Below are 26,878 nucleotides of genomic sequence, written 5' to 3' on the forward strand. Positions count from 1 at the left end.
AATGCACTTCCGTAATTAACGGCTCTTTTTTGTGAATAACTCCCTCGCTCTGTGCTGCCCCCTATAGATACGACTTAAAACTGCTGAATTCCCAACAAACCACGTCTTACAGGTGTGTTAAAACGTTACCAATAAGCTGCATTAATGTATATTTTTTTAGACTCTCAAAAAAAAAACGAAACACGAGCTGAAGACATTTCAGATAAATTGACATTTTATTGGTGTTCCTAATAAATAATATATTCTGACAGAATAGGGAACTTTATAATCACAAGATTCCTTTGGCAGAGGACAAAGTCACAACTGGCTCAGACAAGAGAAGGATTTGTGTTTTTTTTGTCCACCAGGATATAATTTTAATAAGTAATCAGAAGATTTTAGGACAGGGTTACCCCAAACCGCCCCGATGCTTCGCCAAAAGCCTCATCGGCCCAATCCGGAATTCTTGTGGACCTGAGATCAAGGTTTCAGGCTTTAGAAAAACGACACAGAACTCCACTGAGTCCGACGAGGGCGATGCGTTATCATCCGGCAGCGTGGAGGGGTAGCGCCAACGCAAGAGAAGGAAAGGGGGCGGGTCCTATTATTACAAAATGGAGCCCTACGTGCCAGATTCCCTCTTACTATAAATACAAAAAAAAAAAACATTTTCTGAAATGCTACATTAAATGTAAACGCTACATACCGGCAAAATAAAAAAAAACTCATGGCAAATTCCTTTTAATCAGAAATGCGTAGGACGGAGTTGAGCAAAATCATTCAACGAAAAATGTATAACCGCTGAGGATCATGGGAACTGTAGTTCATTATCAGCTGAAAACTCAGGGCAGAGGAATAAAAAATTAAAAAAAAAAAAACAACTTTATTGACAAACATCCAATCAAGCGGAAACTCTATAGATGGTATTTCTGCCGCGTGTAATGCGTTAATTTAAGCAGATGTAATTGCACAAAGAACCAATGAGAACTTAGTATCTTGTTAAAAGACTGCAAGTCTATTAAATCCATCTTTATCTACTCCTCCTCTTGTGGATATTAATATTAATTACACTAGGATTCAAACCTTACGAGAATTATACAGTCCTGAGAAAATTAATTACTAGCTATGGTTAAAATATATATTTAATTTGATTAAAGATGATTAAAGTGGTTCATTTTATCTTAATCTGCGAGATTGTTTTACGTTCCGGGGTAACAGCAACTCTTTGCATGTAGAGATGTAATATTAAGCTACCTGATGAAGTTCAATAAAGACCGAGATCCCCTCCTGGTGCAGCAAAATGGAACATTCCAAACGTGATGAGAAAGGAGGAAGGATCAAGGCAGCAGCATAGGCCAATCAGAACGTTCCTTGTGCAGGCAGACGCACCAATAGGGGTTGAGGGGACGACCATGCATCGTGGAGACATTGGACTGCCACATACCAGTACTGGTGTCAAACAAAGCCATGCATTGGATAATATCTTTAACCCCTCGTGCCGGGGTTTCGGATCCAAATTTAGGAAATCCAGCCCCCCATGTGAAGGGGTTTAGCTCGTCCCGTTAATTAAATAACAGTTTTAGTTCCAAAATCTTTGCGGTAGTCGGCCATTGAGAAAAAGCTTCATGCTAGCATTGGCCGTCCGGTTTTCTAATGGAAGTTCTCCAGCTCAATTTAGGGCACACATGACCTTTATGACCCTTCCCTTCAGGTTATACGGGGTCGCGTGTGTAGAGTAATACGGCCGTATGGTCAATACGGGTGAAGTCAGCCCATCCAAGGAGGATGGAGACATCTATAGTCCTAACGAAGCCTGTTTAATGTTGAGTCACCTAGAACATTTGTCTCAGGAGAAGACGGCCGACCAGGCGAAGAGCAGTGACGCCGGCCCGAAATGTACTGTAACGGAAATGAAGACCGAGTTTAACGTATGATCCCTTTCAGTGCCGGGCCAGCCATCTTTAATGTCCATCAAAACAGGGAGATTCACAGCTTCTTAGTGGTGTACGGACGGGAAGAGGAACGGCAGGCTCAAGGCGGATGCGGAGCGGCTCGGACAGAAGAGTGCACGGAACCCGGAACTCTTAACCCATCCTTCTGTAGGTGTAGATATAGGCCTTGCAGCTCGGACAGCTGTGGGTGACATCCTTCAGGTCATTTATCATACATGGGATGAGGCAGCAGCCCAAGTCACACCTAAAAGGGGCAAGAGTTAAGATGGACAGCGTTAAAATTACCAAGGGCCACTTCCAACGCAATGGTGGACCGATAACGCCTTACGGGTGGATAACGGATCAATATTTTTTTTTTCACGTACCCAACGAAGCAGCAGAAACAGCAGAGCAGGAAATTCATGAGTCCGACCTCGTGGGAGATCTTGGTGATGATTGGCTGCTGGCAGTGCGGGCAAACGGTCTGCACCGGGGAGCTGTTAAAGGTCTCTCCTTGAAGGACCGTCACTGTGGTGGCAGCAGAGGCGGCGCTCGCTCCGGGAGGCATGATCACTGTGGTGGCATGGGTGCCGGGCGATGGGTATGGAGCTGGGTATGGTCCCTGTGTAGGGTAGGGCCCAGCTGTGGGTGGGTAATACCCCATAGGCGCATAAGGCCCCGGCGGAGGGTAGATACCTGATACAGAAGGGAACGGGTCAATTCCTTTATAACGTATTCTCTACAAATCCCATCTAAAGGACTCTGCTGACCCAAAACGACCCAATTACTAAGTCCAGAACACTAATTTGACTGTCAGCTCTTATGACAAGGGTCATCGTCTACGTCCCACACGTTGGTCCCGTATTAATGGCTCTACGAGTTCCGCAGCTGAGCAGCGGCTGACGGGATCCATATTGTATGCCCTGCGTCCATCGATCGGACTGACGGGCCGAGACAGAATCTGCTTCCCATTTAAAGCTGAAACCCCCGACCTGCCCCGGGGGTATTACCTGGGTTTGGGGCGATGTATCCAGGGTTGGCTTCGTACGGAGGAGGCCCTGAATCTGGGGGCATATAGGGCATGCCGGCCGGGTACCCTCCATGGGGATGTATGTTCCCTGCGAAACAAAGAATACCATCACTTTCCGGAAAGTTTCCATAGTATGACATCATAGTTAATGTCGCTGTCAGCCCTCTGACATCAAGCCCCCCCACCTCAGTATAACTGCACCAACCCTGTGCGAGTTGTGGAAGATGCCCTCCGGTTCAGGAGCAGCAACATCCCATCATATGGCCAATGAGGAAAGCAACAATGCAGCTGGCTGAGGTTCATTGGAGCTGCAGTCCTATAATAATTTCGGCTATAATAATTAATAAACCTAAACCGGGGATATAATGCCCTAAAAAGGGTTAATAAAGCTTTCTCGCCCGTAATAAACCTGCCCGTTATGTTCTGTCCAGGAAGGGGTTAATACTTTCTCTTTCCAGCGCCTTGGAGCGCCTTTCCCTGCAGACCCCGCTCCCTAAAGAGTTAACGGCTGAGTTACCTTCCGCGGGGGCCGTTCCGTGCTTCTCCTCCAGCAGCGGGGCCGTGGGACCCCCGGGGTAGGGAGGCGGGGGGTCGCTTGCCATTTTGCTGCGGGTATATCTGAAAAATATTTTTAAAAAAAGTCTGTCAATCAGAAAGACTCGGACCTTAATCAGTCGTTAGATTCAGGAGCCGTATGTCTATCCCATGCATGTTTAATACCCTCTACCACCCCTGCTGGGAGGCTGTTCAACGTATCCACCACCCTCTCAGTAGCAAAACTTCCTTCCAGATTCTGAACAATCCGCCTCCTTGTGAGACACAAACACACTTTTGATCAGTTAAAAATAATATTTACTGTTCCGCTGAATGTTTTGGGGCAGCTCGTTATCGCGCAGGCTGCTCAAATATAACGGGCTATTGCATAACGGAAGCAAACAAAGCCTCATACATCCCCGGCTGGAGTGTTTGCTTAACGAAAAGCGGCTTTCAGGCAAATAAAAAACAGGCGTTATGAAGCCACTTGTAGAAAAAGTCCCAACGCTGACATTTAAAGCTGCAGTTCCACCAGCTTTCAAAGTTTAACGGCAGCTGCCGGGTCCCTTTCAATCTTCGTGATGTGACTTTTGCAAATGCACGGGGGGGGGGAGTTCTGCAGAATCCCCCCATAAATATTTGCCCAAAACAAGGGTGTCTCCCCCGCACACACACCGTGTCACCCCTGGGGCGAGGGTGTCCCCCGCACACACACCGTGTCACCCCGGGGGCGAGGGTGTCCCCCGCACACACACCGTGTCACCCCTGGGGCGAGGGTGTCCCCCGCACACACACCGTGTCACCCCGGGGGCGAGGGTGTCCCCCGCACACACACCGTGTCACCCCTGGGGCGAGGGTGTCCCCCGCACACACACCGTGTCACCCCTGGGGCGAGGGTGTCCCCCGCACACACACCGTGTCACCCCTGGGGCGAGGGTGTCCCCCGCACACACACCGTGTCACCCCTGGGGCGAGGGTGTCCCCCGCACACACACAGTGTCACCCCTGGGGCGAGGGTGTCCCCCGCACACACACAGTGTCACCCCTGGGGCGAGGGTGTCCCCCCCACAGCGGTCATTCTTTCCCAGATTCCGGCCGCACCGGTCCGCAGACACCAGTCCCTGCCGGTGAGATCCGAAGCCCTTCCCTACCGGATGAGAGCCGAAAAGCGTTCGCTTTCATCCGGACGTAACCGGCCGACCCCGAGAATTAACCCTTAACCTGGCGACACCTCTGTAATGTACAGAGCAAACTGCCACACCTCGCTCCTTATAGGACCAGGTGGGGAGGGGGCGCAATTCTGCCCCTCGTACCGTCGGAACCACATGCGCAGACGATTCCTGCAACACGCCAACCAGCGTCAGCAAATGTACAGATCAAAACACGGCTGCCACCGACCAATCAAACATACTGTGTGTTATGTGATAGCTTGTGACATAATTAGATTGTAAGCACTGTGGGCCAGTTTGTGAGGTCTATAAATATACTGTGTGTTATGTGATAGCGTGTGACATAATTAGATTGTAAGCTCTGTGGGTCAGTCTGTGAGGTCTATTAATACACCGTTTACTATACAGTAACCTGAGGTATTATTGGATTGTAAGCTCTGTGGGCCAGATACAGTTTCTAAAATACACTTCAAATCCTTTGGCAGCTTTAGACTGTTAGCTCTTGGGACCAGTGCCCCCCCCATTGCCTTACTGATAAAATCCAGAGCTGCAAAGCTCCCTCCATGCAGCCTACATGCCCCAGCCCAGGGCAATTCTAGGCTCCCCTGATATGTATACAGACAGTAGGGGCAGAGGAGGGTATTATATAACTGCCCCTCTCTCCCACATGGTGCTGCAGGGGCCAAGGGCATAATGCCCTGCAATTCATCACCGCAAATGCCCCTCTATGTATGTGTGCCTGCACAGTGACCCCAGCTCTATTTATACCCTGCCTATGACATCATCATGGTGCACCCTGAACCCACAGAAGCCCCTCACAGCCATCTCCAAGGGGCCGAATTATGTCAAGGGTTAACCCTGTAGGTCCCAGTGCGTGTGACACCCACCTACCCACCGCCCAGTGAAGCCCCCCTCACTCACCTGCAGCCTGCTCCACTCTCACCGCACCTGTTTACTCTGTGCAAAGCACTGTGGGAGTTGTAGTACCGCCCACTCCCGGCGCACTACAACTTCCAGTGGCCAATGCGCTCACTTCCGCCCCGAGAGCCGGGGCGTGGTCTGGCACTGGGCTGTGGGCGGGGTAGTCAGTTCTGTGAACGGTCTTCTCCCGATGCATTTCACACGTCATGGGCACGGTGGGCGGATCCACCCCATATTGCTGCTGCACCCCAGCTTGTAGAGTGCAAGCTCTGTGGGTCAGTCTATGAGGGCTATAAATATACTGTGTGTTATATGATATCATGTGCCTGTATCACATATAAAAACACGGTAAACTGCTTGAGATCATGTGATCATTAGATTGCATGCTCTGTGGCCCAGAGACACTTAACATTGTCTAGAACGTTCCACACTTTCTGCGTCTGTCTACCTGCCTCCTTCGGGGCATCATGGGATTTTATAGATCCCCCCCAGTTATGATTTTATTTCTATGGTGATTTCCAACAGATAAAGGCTGCTGCTTACTGTGCTCCCATTGGTCGATCATCAGCCAATCACGAGTCCGTATATTCAAACTGCAACTCCAAACAATGGCGGTGTGTTGCAAAATCTGCCCGTCTGGGGGCCACAGAGTGTCCTTAATGTGATTGCGAGGTCACCGCCAAGAACACCGGGCCCCAAGGGGCTCCAAACGTGGTCAGCTGGCCGGATTAGGGCCACCTGGCCCCCCTGTGCCTCCGGACGGGGTAACCACGAGGCCTAGCGGTGTAACAGGTGGGGTGTAATTACGATAAGTACCTACCGGGGTATCAACGTCAGCCCCCCGTACAGCTGCACCCTGCTGAGGTTAGGGGCTCGTTACTAAATGGCGGGCGTAAGACCCCCTCCTCCCGGGACAGACCCCGTAACCTAATGCCCCTCCATCCCAGAGGCGCGTCCGTCACCAAAACGATGAAACACGATTTACTGAAATATTTAAAGCATGCCAGACACAATACGGTCTTATCACCGTAGCAACCAGTGCCATGAACTTTGCACTATAGCATTGGTTGCTATGGTAATAACTTTTCTCCATTACTCCCCCCCCCCATTATAAATCTGGACAGTCCGGATCTAAAGCTTCTGTTCAATAAATATTAGAGGAAAGATATCGATACATTAAATACACGTTACAAAGTTACACCAAGATGGCGATAATCTAACACAAAAGGGTCAGCGGCTCAGATGAAACGGAAGGAGGTAGATAAGTGGAAGAGCCTCCCAGTAGAAGTGGTAGAGGGTAATACAGTGCGGGGATTAAACATGCATGGGATAGACATACGGCTCCTGAATCTAAGATGAGACCAACGACTGATTAAGGTTTGAGTCTTTACAGCAGGAGAAACGGGCGACTAGACGGGGGCCGGATGGGGCCGATCTGCCGGCAGGCTTCTATGTATTGTGTGTACTAGTCCTGCGCGTGCTTTAGGAAGTGTAGCTGTCCTAGAGGTCGGGGTGTATCGCTGTGCACCGGGAAGTGCTAGTGTTACCAAGACATCTAACAACAGGGATCCAAACACAGCACAAGTGCCCTCTGCAGATTAGAAGGCGTTCTGCGGTGTCCTGGCAACCGCGGGGGAAACTTCCCTCCGCACACCGGGAGAGGACGGCATGGCTGGCTAGGGTTGTTAGGTGGGAATAACATGACAGTGTGTAACAGCGCAGGAACGCAGGCAGCCCTTGGTCCGAAGAGCTTGCAATCTTAGCACGAGGTCTCCCTGGATAATCCGCTTTCTTTAATCAGGAGGTAAAGCGTTTGTTGTCTAGAGAATGAGTTCAGGCAGTGAGGAAGGGGTGGCTTCGGGGTATCGCTGTGTCCAGCTGTCTGTGTTTAGCCCTTCGCCGGGGTAACGTGAGAATGAGGGCAATAGAGCCGTATAAAAGCTTGTGCGGCAACTCAGAATGTAATGCTCTGCGGGGAGGATATTCTGTGTTCTAATATAGTTATATATATATATTTAGTTTACTGGGAGGGTGGTGGATAAGTGGTGCAGCCTCCCAGCAGAAGTGGTAGAGGGTAATACAGTGAGGGGATTAAACATGCATGGGATAGACATACGGCTCCTGAATCTAAGACGAGACCAACGACTGATTAAGGTTTGAGTCTTTACAGCAGGAGAAACGGGCGACAAGCCGGGGGCCGGATGGGGCCGGAAATATGGTAGTGCAATGTGTGGGGTAACCTTCTGGTGATGTCCGCGTAACTCCTGACCCAACTCTCTGTGCAGATCTCCCAGTAACTTCCAGCATGTCAGCATCCGTGTCCTTCAAGGAACTGGTCAACCTGGCCATTGGTTCTCCCGAGATCGGAGCTGTCAACTTCAATGCCCTCCACTCCCTGCTCCATGGACTCCTCGAGCACCTGCAGCTGGGCGAGGTACGGAGGGATCTGTCCCACGAGGAGAGGGAATTTATAAAGCCAGTGGTGGCCACAGGAGCAGCGAGCGCTGAAGGTAGGAGACCGTCGTCGGTGTTTCACCAGCTGCAGGAGAAGGTGGCCAGGATGGAGGACAGGCTCCTGCAACTGGACTCTCTGCCCTCCTCCGCGAGTCTCTTAATGGCCAGCCAGTCCCAGAACAAGCCGGTAGAGGAGATGTGGCAGATGATGCAGCTCAAGAAGAAGCTGGAGATGAACGAAGATGGCGTCAACAAGGTGAGACTTCTGAGTACGTTCGGTGGCTTCTCCCCTTATCTCAATCTGTTCCGTTCTGTAAAACACTTCTGTCTATCAATGATTATGGGGAGACCAGAGAGAGGAAGATAAACCTCTAGGTCTAAGGGCAGAGGAGGGTCTGGAAGCAAGAGGAGAAGTCTTGGTGGAGAGGTCTTGAGGTGGAGATGTTTTAGTGGCGATGATGTCTTGGTGGAGATGATGTCTTGGTGGAGATGTCATGGTGGAGATGGGCCCATCACAGGCCCACTGTGATTATTCCACGCGTCGGTCACACATGTTCTCACCTACACTCCGGGAAATATCTTGCATATCCAAGCAGCCTAGAACCCTGTAAGCAAATGCCTTTGAAGTGCGAGAAAACATTGTATCCAACGCCATGTTCCGGAATATAAATATATGTGTGTGTGTGTGCGCGCTATACCTGTTTATTAACCCCTTCCTCATCCTTTCTTCCATCGCAGGCGATCAACGACTTCCAGGAATTATTAAGTACATTTAACAGTCTGAAGCACACCACTGATTTAATCCAGAAAAACCTAGGAGCCCTGAGCGATATGGTGGCGGGGGTGAGTTCTGGTTATTCTTATACAAATGCATTTATTATTTGCATCATCACTGTGTCCAGTCTCAACAGCAAGCAGGTAAAACCCACGTGCTGCGCGGTGCATGAAATATTTAGTGACCGATCTGCTTTCTGCCATCGCTGTATGTCGTTATATGTATATTCCTCATATTATATATTACATACTATAACTACTAATCCGTCCTTATAACCCGTTATATCCTGTATATTCCTCATATTATATATTATATACTCTCCAGCCGTATAACTAATCCCGTCCTTATAACCCGTTATATCCTGTATATTCCTCATATTATATATTATATACTCTCCGGCCGTATAATACGTTATATCCCTGTATATTCCTCATATTATATATTATATACTCTCCGGCCGTGTAACTAATCCCGTCCTTATAACCCGTTATATCCCTGTATATCCCTCATATTATATATTATATACTCTCCCCCCGTATAACTAATCCCGTCCTTATAACCCGTTATATCCTGTATATCCCTCATATTATATATTATATACTCTCCGGCCGTATAACTAATCCCGTCCTTATAACCCGTTATATCCCTGTATATTTCTCATATTATATATTATATACTCTCCCCTCGTATAACTAATCCCGTCCTTATAACCCGTTATATCCTGTATATTCCTCATATTATATATTATATACTCTCCCCCCGTATAACTAATCCCGTCCTTATAACCCGTTATATCCCTGTATATTCCTCATATTATATATTATATACTCTCCGGCCCGTATAACTAATCCCGTCCTTATAACCCGTTATATCCTGTATATTCCTCATATTATATATTATATACTCTCCGGCCGTATAACTAATCCCGTCCTTATAACCCGTTATATCCTGTATACTCCTCATATTATATATTATATACTCTCCCCCCGTATAACTAATCCCGTCCTTATAACCCGTTATATCCTGTATATTCCTCATATTATATATTATATACTCTCCGGCCGTATAACTAATCCCGTCCTTATAACCCGTTATATCCCTGTATATTCCTCATATTATATATTATATACTCTCCCCCCGTATAACTAATCCCGTCCTTATAACCCGTTATATCCTGTATATTCCTCATATTATATATTATATACTCTCCGGCCGTATAACTAATCCCGTCCTTATAACCCGTTATATCCTGTATATTCCTCATATTATATATTATATACTCTCCGGCCGTATAACTAACCCCGTCCTTATAACCCGTTATATCCTGTATATTCCTCATATTATATATACTCCCCGGCCCATATGTAAAGGCATCTATTGGATTTGATAGCGCAGCCTCTGTGGGGAGCGAATTCCACATCTTTACTGCTCTTACTGCAAAGAACAATGTTTGCTCCTGTAAGTGAAAATTCCTTTCTCCAAGGCTTTTAACTCAACCGAGGCTGAGATTTTGGGAACCCCCGGGGTGCAGAGCGAGAAGAGGCTTTATATTCCTGTTTAAACTCATCTTAGTCTCTATTTACAGATAAACATTCACGAGATCCAGCGGCGGCTGCAGGACTTGGAGGGTCGAGCTCAGAATATGCCAGTCCTGGCGGAGCAGCTGGTGAGGTCACATGATGGCGGCTCTGCCTGATTTGGGAACAGGCTCATATATTTTAAGTCTGTTACTCCATCTAGCAAACCCTTTATCCTCCTTCTTATAGGAGAACCTGGAGAAGAAGCTGTTATCCTACCCCGAGCCATCAGAAATGGTCACCTGGTCATTGCTCCATGACGCTGTGACGGTGAGTCTTGGCTAATGGGTGGCTCTTGACGCCGGGGGCCGAGGTCCCTGAGCGTAGTTCCAGTATATGACCCAACACACACTGAGTTTCCCGGAATTCATGTCCTCCTGGTTGTAGGGATAATTATGATAAAAAATATGCAAAATCAATATTTTATCAAAATATGCCCTCACTTGAACTCTGGCCAATATGGCGGTGCTTGCGGTGACGTCCTCTCCTCTGGAGGATGCAGAAGTTATATATAAAATAAGAATATCTAGGCTGGCAGGTCCTGGGGCAGAGTCTTGGTCACGGGGGTCCTGATTTTTGGGTCTATATACCTGGCAGACCTCCGACTGGAACCTCGATGGTGACGCCAAGCAGAGAAACGCCAAGAATATCCTGAGCAGCCTGGGAAAGCTGCCGGGGAGACACGACGAGATGGAGGCACGAGTCGGCGGCATCGAGGAGGAGCTCAGGCGGCTGGGTAGAGAAATCGGTGAGCTATAGAGACCGGGAATGAAGGGAATACTGATGGGGAGATGAAACTTTCGTGTTGTTTTGTTTTGGTTGAATAAATGCTTCTTTATCAGCTGCTCCGGTGCTCACCATTGTAGGTGATCATGTGACATTTGAGTGCCACCCCTTGCTGCAAAAGCTGACTGTGTAGATTGCTTTATGGCGGGGTGTAGTAAATCCCTGTTTAGCACTTACCCCGTTAACATCCACTCACCCGGGAGCTCAGTAACCGAAGCGCCCTGTGGTAGTAGGACGGCAGCCGGCAACTGAGTGTGAGCTGGGGTGAAGACAGCTAAAAAGGGAAGGGGAGGAAGAGACAGGGAGGAGGATCTGTGTGAGATGCATGTATAACGGGAGAGGATAGAGTGAGTTTGAGTGTGTGTGTGTGTATGGTGCCAGAGTGCATGTGTAAATGTATAGTGTTAGTGTGTGTGCATGTATGAATGTGTAAATGTATAGTGTTAGAGTGTGTGTGTGTGTGCATGTAAGAATGTATAGTGTTAGAGTGTGTGTGTGTGTGTGCATATATGAATGTATAGTGTTAGTGTGTGGATGAATGTATGAATGTATAGTGTTAGAGTGTGTATGAATGTATGAATGTATAGTGTTAGAGTGTGTGTGTGCATGTATGAATGTATAGTGTTAGAGTGTGTATGAATGTATGAATGTATAGTGTTAGAGTGTATATGAATGTATGAATGTATAGTGTTAGTGTGTGTGTGCATGTATGAAGGTGTAAATGTATGGTGTTACTGCGAGTGTTTGGTCCCACGTTCTCCCCATAAATGGTATCCACAACTAGAGACGCCATCATCTTTTTGGGCCAATGCGGCCATGCTGCTTCGTGAATCTCCCCAGACACGGGAGAGCTGCGCGGGTCTTACTCACTTACTTCACGTCTCGTGTGTCGCAGGCAAGGTGGAAATTCCGGAGGATTTGTTGCAGCGCCTACGGAGCCTGAGAGAAGACGTGGAAAGAATATTTGCTGACAATAAGAAGGTACGAGTGGGTGAGTGAGTGAGTGAGTGAGCGAGTGAGTGAGAGGACGTGCAGAGCATTCCTCCACCAACGCCAGTGATTATAGCACAAAGCCGCAGAGTATCGCATCATTAACCCTAGATTGTCTAAAACGTTATCCAAGCCATATATACAACATATAAACAACACAACCAAATATCTATATCATTTCACAGCGGAGCATATTATATGGGTAGAGATTACCATCTACCCCGAGTCTGTTGAGTTACCCCCGGGGTCTGCAGATATTTTTTGGTTCTGGAGCCGGGGGGGGCAGCCCCCGCACAGTGGAAAACCCAGCTCTTTCCTTACGCTTTCAGGACAAGGACGAGATGAAGAGCCTGGAGAACGCTCTGCATCAGCTGAACGCGGCGCTGCAGAGACTCGACTCAAAGGCGGCCAAGCTGGAGGCAGATCTGGCGGAAACGGCGGTGAGGAGGCGGCCGGGGTGGGGGTACCTGCTGGAACGGGGTGTGGGGGGCTTGGGTTTACAGGGGGGGATTGGAAGAGCATACAGGTGGGATCTCCTTGGGAAACACGGCTGGTTGGGAGTCAAACATGGGGCATGCATGGGGCTAAAGCTTGTGTGGGGGTAAAACTAGGGGTAAGAGGGGAGGTTAATGACCATTTCCGTTCCCCGCAGACTCTGCAGAGCCAGATCTATGACCTGGACAAAAAGAAACTCGATCGGGAAGAACTCACGTTAGAGCTCAGCAATGTGAGTGCACAGCGTTCCGGCAGGCAGGCAGAGTGATCGCGGAGTGGCCACTCGGATTGTCGTATTGAGTGCCCGTTTCCCCCCTTTGTCCCCGTAGAAAGCTGATAAGTGGTCTCTGGACACCAAGGTGGGTCACTCGGAGCTGGAATCCGCCGTGAGCGATCTGGACGCCGTTCTCCAAGACCTGATTAAGAAGCTGGGAGCGCAAGAGGGCGAGTGGAGGAGCATTCTGGAGAAACTGCTGGCCTCCCTGGAGGCGAAGGTAAGAGAACCGCACAAAACCGCCGAACCACGAACTACCCGCGGACAATCCCACCGCCACACAACACACCATGGAGACATCATGCCGTTTACCCCCCCTGCAGCTCAGCCGCTCCGATCTGGACTCCATCCACCGCGACCTCGAGGAGCTGTGGCGGATCCTGAAGAAGCACATGAGCTCCGGACAGGCCTTCGACCCCGATGGAGCGGCCGGCTTCAGAAAGTGAGTCTCGGAGAACTAGCAGGGGGTCTCGTCACCTCGGGCAACACCACAGAACGGGCTTCAATCACAATGGGGAGTCCACCAGGAGCTGCCCTGAGCTCAGGGGCATTAATGCAGCCCACCTGCACCCCCTGCAACCTGAATCTAGTGACGGGGGCAGGAAGCTCCTCACCCACGACCGCTCCGCGTTTCTGAGGTAATTCTCACTTTTCCCGTCTTTTCCGCAGGAAGCTCTTTGAGAAAGTTAAGTGCATTTCCTGTGATCGTCCTGTAACCATGGCAACTGGGCCGTAAGTAACACGTCATTACGCATGCCTCTTTATAATAATTGATTTTTATTGTTTAAACGAGGATTGTGTGGCCCCTGAACTAGAACCAGCCACAGCAGGGGCCGCACTAGAGCAGCACCACCTTCCCCCTCCCCCATGAGCTGCATTGCCCCCCATTTCTATCTCTGGGGGTCTTTTCTCCCTGGATCTCTCATCGCTGCTTCTCTCTCCATATTTCGCAGGCACCTGGTCACCGTCCGCACGGCCTCGCTGCTTCCTCGCAATCGGCCAAACAGCGCAGACTTCAGCCGTGACAAGAGCCCGGGGTGAACGCAAGCACTATGACTTGAGCCATACGGGGTCTAATAAACACGTCGGGACCCCCCACCAGATATACACCAATCTCACCAAACTGCATGCAGGGCCTCCCACCTCCTGCTTTTTTACAGTCACATAAATAATCCACGTACTAAAAACCATATATGTATTAGAAGCCCCTCTTACGCGTATCATATGGGAGAAGCCATCGTAACTTCCTGTTCTCAGGATCTGCATGATTATTCCTCCCCATTGCATAATCTCTCCCCTATTGTTAAATTGCTGATATTTGCTGATTGGTTGAGGCACCGATGAATGAATTTAGTTCTGCTGGGAGGTGTGAATGGTCAGTTATCCTTCTAGTCTCACTCCAAATCCTCTCTCCCCCCTCCCCAGTGAACCTTTGCAGACCACAGACCCCGAATTCCAGTACTCGGAGCCCCCGAGACCTCACACGTCCTGCTCACACCCCAAACGGGCGTCCCGCACCCAGCACCTGATGACCGTGTATCCCTACGGGGACCCGGGACACATCATGTACAGAAATGTGAGTAGTGGACCCAGGGCTGGGAATACAGGGAGGGTTTACTTCTATTATTTTAATAATTTACATTATTTTAATATTTTAAAGGCCCCTTCCTGTTCTGCTCCCCCTCTGTCTGTGTGCGGTACTGCAGCTCCTCCTGCGCTGCGCCCCCTCTGGCTGTGTGCGGTACTGCAGCTCATTATCAGCTCCTCCTTCTGTGCCCCCTCTGGCTGTGTGCGGTACTGCAACTCATTATCAGCTCCTCTTCCTGTGCCCCCTCTGGCTGTGCGTGGTACTGCAGCTCCTCCTCCTGCCCTGCGCCCCCTCTGGTTGTGTGCGGTACTGCAGCTCCTCCTCCTGCCCTGCGCCCCCTCTGGCTGTGTGCGGTACTGCAGCTCATTTGTGGCTCCATCTTTCCCCCCAGACTGAGTTTGACCTGCAGGGGATAGACGGGGTGATGTACAAAGGACGAATGGATACGGCGTTCAGGAACCAGCCTCCTGAGAGGGATCCCTCGAGTAAGTGTCAGCTCTGAGGCCCATCTTCAAGCTCCAGTGCAGTCCACCAGTAACCAACTTCTCTATTTCAGTGGTGGTGACCCCGCAGCCTCCTCCAAGGTTGTCCATGGAGAGAGCCCGCTCTGCCTCCTCTCACCAAAGACGTAATGGCTCCCCCATTTCCAGTGAGTCCAGCGGGGGGCTGTTGGGATTGCCATGGGGCTATTACAAGAAGAAAGAGGGGCAGTAGTGTAACAGCGAGGGGTATTAGTCTGCACAGACATTCCTAACCTACCCCCCTTTTACAGCAGGTTCAACGCACTCCATCCATACTAAACGCAGCTCCCTCCACGTGCCAATGGCCACCGAGACCCCCATCTTCTTACAACGACCGCAAAGCAGCCCAGAGGAGAGAGCGGACCCCTGAGAGACCTCATGCGCGCCCAGGGACTGGGGAGGTGCAATAATCACACAAATGATATTTTAATCCCACTTCATCCCCTCCCGATCGGAGTCCTGGAGCGGCCACGAATCCACGAGTCGCCGGCGACCACCTGGGACACGGAACGCCAGATGACTCGTAATCTTTTTAATACGAGATACAGATTTACCTATGTACAGTATATAATAAATCGGAAATATCCTTTACGTGTTTCATTCATGGGGGGGGGATTGAATTCCAGCCTTTTGGCCACGACAAGGTGCCACTTGGCCACGTGACGTTCAACCAATCCAATGCGCTCTTTCTATTTCTATTTTCTCTAATGTATCAGCCTTTAGGGCAAACAGATCACGAAGGGCTGATTTAAAATCGCTATTATTATTTATTGATTCATATAGCGCCCTCATATTCCGCGGCGCTGTACAATTGGATATGTATAAAGGCCCATTTTGGTGCAAAAAAATGTAATTGGATTCATTAGTAGGTACCTTCCGTCATTTTTCTGAATTCCTTCCCGAAGAGCGGTTCTAATTTACTGAATTATTAAATCAGCATTTTTAAAGCTGCTGTTCCATTGAGACACTTTTTTAAAAAAAATGTTTAGAACTTTTATTTCTGTTACTTTGGCAACAACCGCGTGACCATTACGTGATCCCGGCAAAAATGATTAACGATACAAGGTTCTCAAAAACACGATTAAAGTATTATTTCTGGGAATGAGCGATTAACAGACTTATTAAGGTGGAACAGCAGCCTAAGCATCGGATCCTCTGCCGAGATCACCAATTTCTGCCCAAATCTTTCACCGCTAAAATATTTTAGTACGGATATAAATCTTAGTTTTTTACATTTTTCTGCACATGCAAAAAAAATAAAACAGTCTTTTCTTCAAAAAGATGAGAAATATATACATCTTTATATAATTAGCGGTTAATGGGAAGCTGCCTCGGTGATAGTTTTTAGCTGAAAAATGCTGATGGTGAAGGAAAAAAAAACAAATTTTTAATTAATAGTGGAAAAAAAAACAACAGTGCCAGGGATAAAAAAAAAAGGCAAAAAACAAAGAAAAAAAGGAAAAAAAAAACAAGGAAAAAAATACAAAAAAGGGAAATACAAAAAAAAGGGTATTTTAAATTTAAATGATTTTTTTTATGATGATTTTTTATGATTTAAATATAATTTTTTGGAAGTCCTGTTATGTTAGTTAACCCCTCCTACCCCGCAGCGCCGGTAAGAGAAAGCCGATGGATCTTCTTTTAAAAAGTGAACATTTCTAGACATTCGCGCACAACCCAAGGAAGAAAAAAAAAAAAAGTCCCTAAAATTGTGAGGTTCAACCCAAATGTAAGAAATTGGTATAAAATGTATGATTAACCCTTTGAATGCCTGCGGGGCGAGCACATACGGAGGGTTAGTGTTGATGGACAGAAGGAGTCCCTGTTTTACGTTTTTATTGCCGACAATTAAAAAAAAAGTGGGAGAGATCGGGAAATCCTGAAATACAAAGTACCGGACCCCCTCCCCCCCCCACGGGGTAACCGGACAAGGGTATAATGAGGTCAGGAGCTACTTTGCACCAGTGTACGTTGCAGCATGAGGTATGGCTGGAGGAAGGATGCTCTGCAGAAGGCTGCCGGCCGGCGCGATGCTCTGCAGGCATGCGAGGTAACGAGAGTCCGCCTGCCAGCGCTGTCTCCAGAACGCGATACTCTGCAGCTTCATCTGCCCCCAAAGAGAAGTCTATCTGCCCCAGGGTGCCCTCGGCCGGCCCCCTTTCTCATCTCTCTGCCTCCGCCGCGGGGTTGGGCTCCGTGGCCCCAGATCTGTGTGGACCCTGTGCCGCTCCAGGGCCAGGGCGCCCCGTGCCAGTCTGCGGCCACCGAGGGTCCGGGGAGAAGCTTCCAACGGTGCCGCCCTGCTGGACAGGGGGGGACGTGGCCAACGAAGAGAGGTACCCGCCGTCCGAGGCCTTGAGCCGGGAAAACATGGCGAGGGTATCGGGGAAGTTTGGAGGTGTTGCTGGGGTGTTGGCGGGGGTGCCCATCTGCAGAAACAATGCCTCGTTACCCCATCTCCCCAACGTAACCCTCATAACTACCCAATGCGGTTTTCCCATCATGCTCTGCTTCGCTCCCCCACCTTTCCATTGCCCCCCTACTCTCTCTGTCATCCCATCACTGCCCTCCATCCCCTCCTCATTACCGGAACTTTCCCCGCCACCCCATCACAGATACCCTGACACTGCCCACCCCACGTTACCCCCCCTGCGGCCGCCATATCTTGGCTCACCATTTGGTGGTGTGGGATGTACGGGTGGTTGGACTCCTGGAAGAAGGCGCTGAGAGCCGTCTGCAGAGGGGAATCGAAAGGGTTAATTAGCATTGGTGGCACCACATGGGTGACAGAGAGAGACGTGAGATGGATCGTTACAGCGTCCTGACAGATCTCCGGTCAGACCTCGCCTAGAGTAGTGGGTACAGGACTGGAGACCCCGAGGATATCGACATTCTGGAGGGAGACTAAAATGGGGAATGGTTTGAGAGAGAAAAGGGGAGAGAAGGGAGAGAGCGGATGGGAGAGAAGGGACGGGAGAGAAGAGAGGGGGGGATAGGAGAGAAGAGAGAGCGGATGGGAGAGAAGAGAGAGGGGGACGGGAGAGAGACATCAAAATCCATAAAGGGGTTTAACAAAGGACGGGAGGGAATTTCTTTCAAAAGGAGGAGAAAAGTTACAAGAGACCGGAATCTAACACTAGAGAGTCAGAGACTGAGATGGGATGGAAGGAAGTTTTACTTTACTGAGAGGGCGGTAGATAAGTGGAACCGCCTCCCAGCAGAAGTGGTAGCGGGTAATACAGTGAGGGTATTAAACATGCATGGGATAGACATACGGCTCCTGAATCTAAGACGAGAGCCCTGATATCAGTAGAGCCGGCGGGGTTGGGGCAGGAAGGCGGTCGCCGTCGCGCATGCTCACCTCGTACTGCCAGTGTGCCGCTCGCAGAAGTTGCTCCGCTTGCTCCGTGGCGCAGCCGGCCGCCAAAACGAACTGCGACACCAGCAGCCGCTGCTTCAACTGCTCCATATCCCCCGACATCCCGACGGCAGCGATTCCTGCGACCGGCGTGAGCCAACTGCAACACGCAGTCATTATCACAAACCCGTCACGGCGGAACATACAACAAACATACAACGTGATACATGTTACTATTTATACACAGATACAAAATAACACATGATAAAAAATGTCTAAAAACTTATCCCAGCGGTCAGCATGCGCCGAGCGCCGCATTTCACACGCTCCCAAATCCAATGCACACAAAGAGAAACACGGCGGCACGTGCATGCGCGGACACGCTCCGGCAGGTTTACACGCACATATATGTAAAAGTTTTGGTCGCACTCACATGTAGACGTGTATACAGAAATTTATAAACACACGACAGACTCGCTGACTCCGGCACAGCTGCAATGCACAGGAGGAGTGCGGAGCGGGGCATGATGGGAAATGTAGTTTGACAGCTCGTGTCGGGAGTATCAGGCCGAGGGGAGCTGCCGTTTTATGCCGGGACTCTAAATTGGGGGGGATCAATAAGTATATATATATACGTAACCAGCGCGTAAACGATATGTACAGCGCTCCAGAATATGACGGCGATATATAAATCAATAAATGTTACTCTAGACTGTAAGCTCCTGGGAGCAGGGCCCTCCTCACCTGTTGTCTAGTTGTTATATACTACTTGTTATGTCCTGTCTACCCATTGTACAGCGCTATGGAATAGGACGGCATCATATAAAATAATAATAATAACACATGTTGTACAGCGTGATATATAAAACAATAAATAATAATCATTATTGCAATATTTTTATTATTATTTTTAAAATCTGTACTTGTCAACATTTTGAGTATAAAAGTTAACAAATCTTCAAATAATTAAATTGTAGGGATTCCCGTTTGTATGGCAGTCAGCGGCCCTCGAGGGCCGTACGGATTTTTATTATTATTGGGGTAATAATAATAATAATAATAATAATAATAATAATAATAATAATAATAATAATAATAATATAATGCGCAGCCCGTGCAGTCCGCTGCTCCAAGAAACCCTCATGGATTTCAGCCTCTACAGCTGTCCTGGCAGCATAACTACAACTCCCACAATCCCCTGCTTTGTTTGTGTAATGAGATCAGCAGTAAACCTCAGCTTCTGGCCAATGAGACGCTGAGCTGTGGCACTGTCAGGCCATATAAGGTAAACATCTTGGTGACCAATGGCAGCTGGGGGGCGTGTCTTGGGCTTTGCACTGATGGACAGGTCACAGTGTGGTTTCCCATCTGTGCAGGAACCCGGCAGCATAACTGCAAAGTTTCACTGTTTAGCTTAGCCAGTCCCTCTTTCCTCCCCTGATGCCCCTCTCTCCTCCCCTGATGCCCCTCTTTTCTAGGAGGTGAGAATGTTTGCTGGGTATGAGGGGATCGCAGGGTTCTACAGCCCTAAAAGCCTCGATAATGTGTATAGAAACAGCAGGGAACGGCTTTATAAGTTAAACGGGGTAAATAAACCCCAGTATTCTACTAAATGCCCCACTGAGTGACACAAACACCCCGCAAACATACTGAGCTCCTAGCAAAAGGGTCCCCAGGAGAGTAAACCGGGACTGACTAAGCTAATCAGGGACACTTGGCAGGTGTATATTTTGTGTATTGGGTACAGTATACAGTGTGTGATATGAAAAGAAATACACGTTTATACCATTGCTGCATAGCTCTGGTGCTGAATGGGTTAATGGGAGGTCTGGTCTACATTGATCCGGCAAGGAAAAGGTTAATAGTCTGCACTGCTCGGGATAGTCTGCATTGCTCTGGCGGTGAACGGGATGTACCATTGTTGAGCTGCCCCCTCACCCCGTCTCTTCACACCTCTTGGTACGGCCCCTGCTTTTGTTTTCTTTATGGAAGCCGATCAGCTGGAGCGGCGAGGGGCATTCTGGGACTTGTAGGATTTCCGGAGGAGGTGTCGGGAGAGAACCATCCCCTAAACAGTGACGTTAGAACTACAACTCCCAGCAGCCAGCCAGGGCTCCGTGGCTTCTCCGGGAACAGAGCTGCAGAGAGGCCCAAACGCTGGTGGACCGGGTCGGTGTGCGCTCTGAGGTGAGTACACCGGGTAAAGTGTGTGTGTGTGTATATATATATATATATATATATATATATATATATATATATATATATATATATATATATATATATATATATATATATATATATATATATATATATATATATATATATATACACACACACACACATACAGTGTGTGTATGTAAATAGTGTTTATATATACACTGTGTCTGTGTGTATGTAAATAGTGTGTATATATACACTGTGTCTGTGTGTATGTAAATAGTGTGTGTGCACTGTGTGTGTTGCGCGCATAAATATATATGGTTCGGGGTATTTACAGGTGTGTGTGTTGTGTGTTGTGTGTTGTGTGTTGTGTGTTGTGTGTTGTGTGTGTGTTTTATGTACACATTATATCACATGTTATACAATAGATTGTAAGCTCCAAATAAATGGAATAATAATACTTATTGTGTCCGGATAGTAAATACCCCCCCGGGGCAGATCCAGACCTACCGCATACCCCGCCGTGCCATAGTCCCAGCAGCGGGCATTTCCATCGACCAATCAGCAGCTTCCTGTTGGTGGAGGGTCTTTCCTGCGGGTTCACCGGCCCTCCTTAGGGCCATAAACTAATCTACGGTGGCCAAAAGGTAGCTGTCCGGCTGTCAACCGACGGTGTGTAACAGCTGGGGCTCCGCGTGTGGCCCCCGGCCCCTAGTGCTCCCGGGTCAGGATGCGGCAGTTGGAAGAGCTGCTTCGGGGGGCTGGAGATGTTTATTAACACTTTCCTGTTAATTAACTATTTAGCTGAAGAATCTCGGGCCGCGAGGGCCGGATCTGCCCCCGTTACCCTCTGCATTTCGACTCCGGGGAGGAATAAAGCCAAGAGGTGAGGCTGCAGCCTGCAGGACGTGACGTGGTAACCGTTGGGCTGCTGCGTTTCGCACCATGGGGGCAGTTTGGGGTCGGAGGATCGCAGGAGTTGAAGATATCGACATCCAGGCAAACTCCGCCTATCGCTACCCCCCGAAGTCAGGTAGGACCCCATCTTCATATGCCCCTCCCCCGGGGGCTTCGAGCCCTAATTCTCGCCCGCCGCTCTTTGTGTGATTTTTCATAAACTCGCCCCATTTTGGTGGCTAAAGAACCTAAAGCTTTGGGGTTTAACCCTCGACTGCCCTGTTTTCTAGGGAATTACTTTGCCAGTCACTTCTTCATGGGAGGAGAGAAGTTCGAGACCCCGCACCCGGAAGGCTACCTGTTTGGGGAAAACAGCGACCTTAACTTTCTGGGGAACCGGCCCGTGCAGGTACGTCTGCGGAGCCCCCCCCCGGCGAGGGGTATGATGTGGGGTACAGAAGCCGGTGACGGAAAGGGTTAATCGTATATCCTCCTCCATTGCTTGGTCTTTTCCTTACAGTTTCCCTATCTGACCCCGGCCCCCCACGAGCCGGTGAAGACCCTGCGCAGCCTGGTGAATATCCGCAAGGATTCTCTGAGACTCATCAGGTAGTCAATCGGTGCGCCACTGCCCCACCAACACAAAATGCTCGCGCCCTCCCCTTCTCGCTCGCGCTCCCTCCCCTTCTCGCTCGCGCTCCCTCCCCTTCTCGCTCGCGCTCCCTCCCCTTCTCGCTCGCGCTCCCTCCCCTTCTCGCTCGCGCTCCCTCCCCTCCTCGCTCGCGCGCTCTCTCCGCCACCCGATCTGTAATGATGATTTTTGCCATTTAAGGTACAAGGAAGGAGCGGACAGCCCGTTGGAAGATGGCGGGAAGCCGCGGGTTCTGTACGGCCTGGAGTTCACCTTCGACGCGGATGCCCGGGTGGCGATTACCGTGTACTGCCAAGCTACCGAGGAGTTTGTGGGCGGCATGGCGGCGTAAGTCACCCCGTGTGGTTGCTGTGCATTCTGGGAAGGCGTGAACCGTCTGTCCCAGAGGTTCTCTAATGCAGGGGGTAGTTTTGGGTATTTTTATCGCCCCCTCTCCCTTCCCGCGGCAGATACACCCCCTGCAGCGCCGCCCTGCAGTCTCAGACCGTGTACTACAAGCGGGGGCTCAGCCAGCATTTCTCCCTCCCGGCGTTCAAGATCGACTTCAGCGACTGGAAGGATGAGGAGGTGAGTGTCCGGGGGGCCGCCTTCCGGGCATCAGCGCAATATGAATGACTTGCTTATCCATCAAATGCTCCCCTGAAAAGGTGTTTGTAGTCTGTGCAGGGAACAGATACCTGGCAGCAAAGAATGATTACCTTGTTTCCCCGTGTCGGGTAGAACAGATCATTAGCCGTGTTTGCGCAGCAGTTTTGGGGATTATTAATATAAATATAGATTTTCATTTTTTTTTTCCCAGCTAAACTTTGACCTGGATAAAGGAGTCCTGCCGCTCGTCATCCAGGCTGTCGTGGCCGAAGGAGGAGGTACGCCTCAATAATCCTCTCTGAACAAGATTCCAATCTCACTCTCTGGTTAATTGATTAAACCCAGAATGCATCGGCCCCATCCGGCCCCCGTCTAGTCGCCCGTTTCTCCTGCTGTAAAGACTTGAACCTTAATCAGTCGTTGGTCTCGTCTTAGATTCAGGAGCCGTATGTCTATCCCATGCATGTTTAATCCCCTCACTGTATTACCCTCTACCACCTCTGCTGGGAGGCTGCTCCACTTATCTACCACCCTCTCAGTAAAGTAAAACCTCCTTCCGTTCCATGTCATCCTCTGATCCTCTAGTGTTAGATTCTGGTCTCTAGCTGTAACTTTTCTCCCCCTTTGTGAAGTTGTTAACGCGTTGCTTTCCCCGCGGGTTTCTCTTCTCCCGTAGAAGGTTCCGGTCATGCCCACGTGCTGCTGGCCGCTTTTGAGAAGGTGAGAGATGCCATTCCCGTTCTGTTCTCCGCATCCCGTGTTTGTGGCGTGGGGGGTATCCGTGTGCCTTTCTGCCCTGCTCCCCGTATGATGTTTTTTATTGTTTTTGTAGCACGTGGACGGGAGCTTCTCGGTGAAGCCGCTGAAGCAGAAGCAGATTGTGAGTATTCAGGGACCTTTAACTCCCGCCTGTGGGTTCCGGGTGTTGCTCTTGTTGCGTGTCTGTGTGGCGTGCTCGTGTCGTGTGCCAGGTGTGCGTCTGTCATACTCGTGTAACGTTGCGTGTCACGCAGGTGGATCGGGTCAGTTACCTGTTACAGGAAATCTACGGCATCGAGAACAAGAACAACCAGGACACGAAGGTAACGGGCGCTGCGGCTGGGATTGGGGAGAAGTTTCTGGGGCAGAATGTCGTAACGTCTTAGGAGGGCTGGGTTAGAAGGGGTTAAATATAAATACATAAAATACGTGCCGGAATTTATTTGTTTTACGTTCAGCCTGCGGAGGACGAGAACAGCGATAACAGCAACGAGTGCGTTGTGTGTCTCTCCGACCTCCGGGACACCCTGATCCTGCCCTGCAGACATCTCTGCCTCTGCAACTCCTGCGCAGACACCCTGCGCTACCAGGCCAACAACTGCCCCATCTGCAGGCTGCGTGAGTAGCGCATGCGCCCGCGAGTAGCCCGCCGGGCTGGCGTGTAGCGTGCGGCTGTGAGTGGCCCGCCGGGCTGGCGTGTAGCGTGCGGCTGTGAGTGGCCCGCCGGGCTGGCGTGTAGCGTGCGGCTGTGAGTAGCTCGCCGGGCTGGCGTGTAGCGTGCGGCTGTGAGTAGCCTGCCGGGGTGGTGTGTAGCGTGTGGCTGTGAGTAGCCCTCCGGGCTGGCGTGTAGCGTACGGCTGTGAGTAGCCCGCCGGGCTGGTGTGTAGCGTGTGGCTGTGAGTAGCCCTCCGGGCTGGCGTGTAGCGTACGGCTGTGAGTAGCCCGCCGGGCTGGTGTGTAGCGTGTGGCTGTGAGTAGCCCGCCGGGCTGGTGTGTAGCGTGCGGCTGTGAGTAGCCCGCCGGGCTGGTGTGTAGCGTGCGGCTGTGAGTGGCCCGCCGGACAGGTCCGTGACACGTTGTGTTGTTTTTTGTGCAGCTTTCCGCGCCCTCCTGCAGATCCGCGCCGTGAGGAGGAAGCCGGGTCCTCTCCCTCCCATTTCTTTCAGCCCGGTGTTGGCCCAAAGCCTGGATCACGATGACAACTCGGTGAGTAGCGGGTGAGTGGAGTTCAGGCTGTTGGCTCGTGGCTGCGCCGGCCTGGCTACCTACTTTAAATATTACTCGTTGTGCGATGATCTGCAGGGTGCCGATAACATCCCCCCGGGGTTTGAACCCATCTCTCTGCTGGAGGCTCTGAACGGCCTGCGTTCTCCCCCGCCGTCTGCCCCCCTGTATGAAGAGATCCCCTATACCGAGGGGCTTCCAGTCCGAGGACCCCCCGACACCACCCACCATAAAAGCAAGCATGCGAAGACCCCCGACAGGTAAGGCCAGGCAAACCTTTTCAAATCCTGCCCTCCCCGCTCCCTGCCATGTATTAAAGAGCGGTCTCAATCCCTCTCTTGCTGCTCTCTCTCTGCCAGCGCCTTGCGCTCGCCCTCGTCTCCCATCCACGAGGAGGACGAGGAGGTCTCCGTGCTCTCGGACGCTGAAAAGCCTGTGCTTTTGGGGTCTCTCAGCAGGGATGCGTCCCACGCGGAGGTGAGTGCCGCCGTTTGCGGATAGGATAAATGTTTAGCGCGCCCCGCGTCGGCGTTCGCTCTGCTAACTCTGTGCCGTCTCCGTAGAACCTCTCGGCTGCTGGAACCCCAGAGATTGTCTCGGCGCATCGAGGTGAGCGACCGGAGTCTTCCCGAGAGATGCACTGCTTGCCCTGATTAGTCCCAGCGTGACACTTGTCTGTTGAGTGTGACATCATTTGTAAGACAAATATGCGGTGTCATCATTTTTCCCGGCACTCGGGAACCCAGTCTCAAAAACCCAGAAACCCAAAAACCCAGAACCGCCTCGTCTTTGTCCGTGTGACCTCTACTGACGGTGACCTCTGGACGGCGGCCATGCTGTTGAAGGTTTGCTCACCTGGGTTTGTTACCCTCTCTCCATGTTTTAGGGTCTCGCTCTCAGCCGTCACTCGAGGTGCAGAAGGATGTTTCTGACCCCCTGGCGCTTAAGGAGGAGGAAGAGGAGGAGGAGGAGACCCCGGAGGGCGCAGGTGATTTTTGGCGCGGATGTGGTGTCTGAGTCTAATATATAATATAATATAATAATATCCGCCGATACGTGTAACGAAGTTACTGTCACCGTTTAATGAACCGACTATATAACCCCCTCCGCGGCCGCCTGTACTCATCGTGCGTTTGTCAGCTCTAGGTCCGGACGCCTGCTCCATTGGCATCGATGAATGAAAAGTAAACGGTAAGTTTCATTAAAAACCCGTAAATCTTGTTAATCTAACTTTTTTCTGTTCTCATTTTTTTTTTCCTTTCTCTTTCAGTTTCCTAATCAGACGTGGAATGTGAGAACGACCAATCAGCTCCACGCTCCTTCCTCCCGAATCGTCCGGTGATTGGAGGAAAAAAGAAGCCCTGATACTCCCCGTCCAATCACGCACATTCCAGTGGGGCTGGGGGGGGGGCTTCCACTGATACCCCAGCCCGCGGCTTTCCGATAGCGTGCCGGGCCATAAACGCCAGATTTAGTGCCAGCTTATTGTGCCATGCGGCAAAAAGCCTGTGACAATGTATTGTGTGACTGTGCCAGCTTGCGTATCGGCGTTAAGGCGCGCCTCCCCCGGTAACGGGCAAACGCTCGGAGTGCCCCCCCTCCACCCATTACGTTAAATTGTATTTCTATTCTTTACTGGAAGACAGATGGACGGTCGCTGCTGACCTGTGTTTTAAAACAAAAATTTGGTAATTCTTAAGAAAAAATATTTTTTTTTTTTTGTAATTGCCCCTTAACCCCATCCTTGTTCGGTGACGCACTCCAGGCACAGATGGGGTTAACTGGGATTTAAGATCGCTAATTAAAATAATTTAAACGCAGTAACCTTTTTAAAATCTGTTTGTCGAATAATAAATATCACGTTGTAAATACGCTTTGGTTTAGTTTTTGGTTTTATTTGAGGGCGGAAATTCTAAAATATGTGAATAAAATATAATATGTGAAAGCGCCGGGGTCCCAACAAACGCAGACGCTGTGAACGTAAAAAAATAATGGTGGTTCGGGATTTTTTACATTTTTGTTTTTATATTTTCTTAAAAAAAAACAAAAAAAAAAGGTATTTTTAGGGTCTTCAAAGCCTGGTTTTTGGCCAGGTTCTTTGTCGTCGCGCGGGGGGGGGGGTGGTTCTTTACAGTAAGAGCAGTAAAGATGTGGAATCCGCTCCCCATAGACGTTGCCTCTTTTTAATCTAGGATTTTTTAAGCAAAGAGGAATAT

General features: G+C 49.9%; 4 protein-coding genes across 8 annotated transcripts; 2 read left to right on the forward strand and 2 right to left on the reverse strand.

Moving 5' to 3' along the window:
• Positions 1-1,565: 1,565 nt before the first annotated feature.
• Positions 1,566-5,626, reverse strand: CDIP1 (cell death inducing p53 target 1). Of its 2 annotated transcripts, none has more exons than XM_053470883.1 (5): positions 5,565-5,626; positions 3,458-3,558; positions 2,921-3,028; positions 2,297-2,606; positions 1,566-2,175 (listed from the first exon to the last, which is right to left on the reverse strand). In XM_053470883.1, the coding sequence occupies exons 2-5, from the start codon at positions 3,540-3,542 to the stop codon at positions 2,064-2,066; spliced, it is 615 nt and encodes a 204-aa protein (XP_053326858.1). In that variant the 5' UTR covers positions 3,543-3,558; positions 5,565-5,626; the 3' UTR covers positions 1,566-2,063. The 2 variants fall into 2 exon arrangements, with proteins under 2 accessions (XP_053326858.1, XP_053326859.1); XM_053470884.1 differs by lacking the exon at positions 5,565-5,626 and adding an exon at positions 3,661-3,729.
• A 1,583-nt stretch (positions 5,627-7,209) lies between these two features.
• Positions 7,210-15,613, forward strand: C7H16orf96 (chromosome 7 C16orf96 homolog). 2 transcript variants are annotated; one of them, XM_053470857.1, is made up of 17 exons: positions 7,210-7,368; positions 7,850-8,274; positions 8,757-8,861; positions 10,379-10,459; positions 10,560-10,640; positions 10,968-11,118; positions 12,052-12,137; positions 12,476-12,586; positions 12,799-12,873; positions 12,971-13,135; positions 13,239-13,357; positions 13,585-13,647; positions 13,869-13,952; positions 14,341-14,491; positions 14,895-14,988; positions 15,060-15,152; positions 15,276-15,613. In XM_053470857.1, exons 2-17 carry the CDS (start codon positions 7,870-7,872, stop codon positions 15,392-15,394), a joined length of 1,983 nt encoding a protein of 660 aa, XP_053326832.1. In that variant the 5' UTR covers positions 7,210-7,368; positions 7,850-7,869; the 3' UTR covers positions 15,395-15,613. The 2 variants fall into 2 exon arrangements, with proteins under 2 accessions (XP_053326832.1, XP_053326833.1); XM_053470858.1 differs by having other exon boundaries at positions 15,279-15,613.
• A 1,232-nt stretch (positions 15,614-16,845) lies between these two features.
• UBALD1 (UBA like domain containing 1) lies at positions 16,846-18,911 on the reverse strand. The gene is made up of 4 exons (XM_053470885.1): positions 18,816-18,911; positions 18,386-18,542; positions 17,699-17,758; positions 16,846-17,453 (listed from the first exon to the last, which is right to left on the reverse strand). The coding sequence occupies exons 2-4, from the start codon at positions 18,503-18,505 to the stop codon at positions 17,187-17,189; spliced, it is 447 nt and encodes a 148-aa protein (XP_053326860.1). The 5' UTR covers positions 18,506-18,542; positions 18,816-18,911; the 3' UTR covers positions 16,846-17,186.
• Positions 18,912-20,415: 1,504 nt separating this feature from the next.
• On the forward strand, positions 20,416-26,531 carry MGRN1 (mahogunin ring finger 1). 3 transcript variants are annotated; one of them, XM_053470863.1, is made up of 18 exons: positions 20,416-20,569; positions 21,347-21,575; positions 21,730-21,848; positions 21,960-22,048; positions 22,272-22,418; positions 22,541-22,658; positions 22,891-22,957; positions 23,356-23,399; positions 23,512-23,559; positions 23,693-23,761; positions 23,897-24,056; positions 24,535-24,644; positions 24,741-24,922; positions 25,022-25,139; positions 25,226-25,271; positions 25,549-25,650; positions 25,803-25,853; positions 25,933-26,531. In XM_053470863.1, the coding sequence occupies exons 2-17, from the start codon at positions 21,488-21,490 to the stop codon at positions 25,841-25,843; spliced, it is 1,548 nt and encodes a 515-aa protein (XP_053326838.1). In that variant the 5' UTR covers positions 20,416-20,569; positions 21,347-21,487; the 3' UTR covers positions 25,844-25,853; positions 25,933-26,531. The 3 variants fall into 3 exon arrangements, with proteins under 3 accessions (XP_053326838.1, XP_053326839.1, XP_053326840.1); XM_053470864.1 differs by having other exon boundaries at positions 25,809-25,853; XM_053470865.1 differs by lacking the exon at positions 25,803-25,853.
• The last annotated feature ends 347 nt before the right edge of the window (positions 26,532-26,878 follow it).

The sequence above is a fragment of the Spea bombifrons genome, chromosome 7, assembly GCF_027358695.1.
Source record: "Spea bombifrons isolate aSpeBom1 chromosome 7, aSpeBom1.2.pri, whole genome shotgun sequence".
NCBI classification, from domain to species: Eukaryota; Metazoa; Chordata; class Amphibia; order Anura; family Pelobatidae; genus Spea; species Spea bombifrons.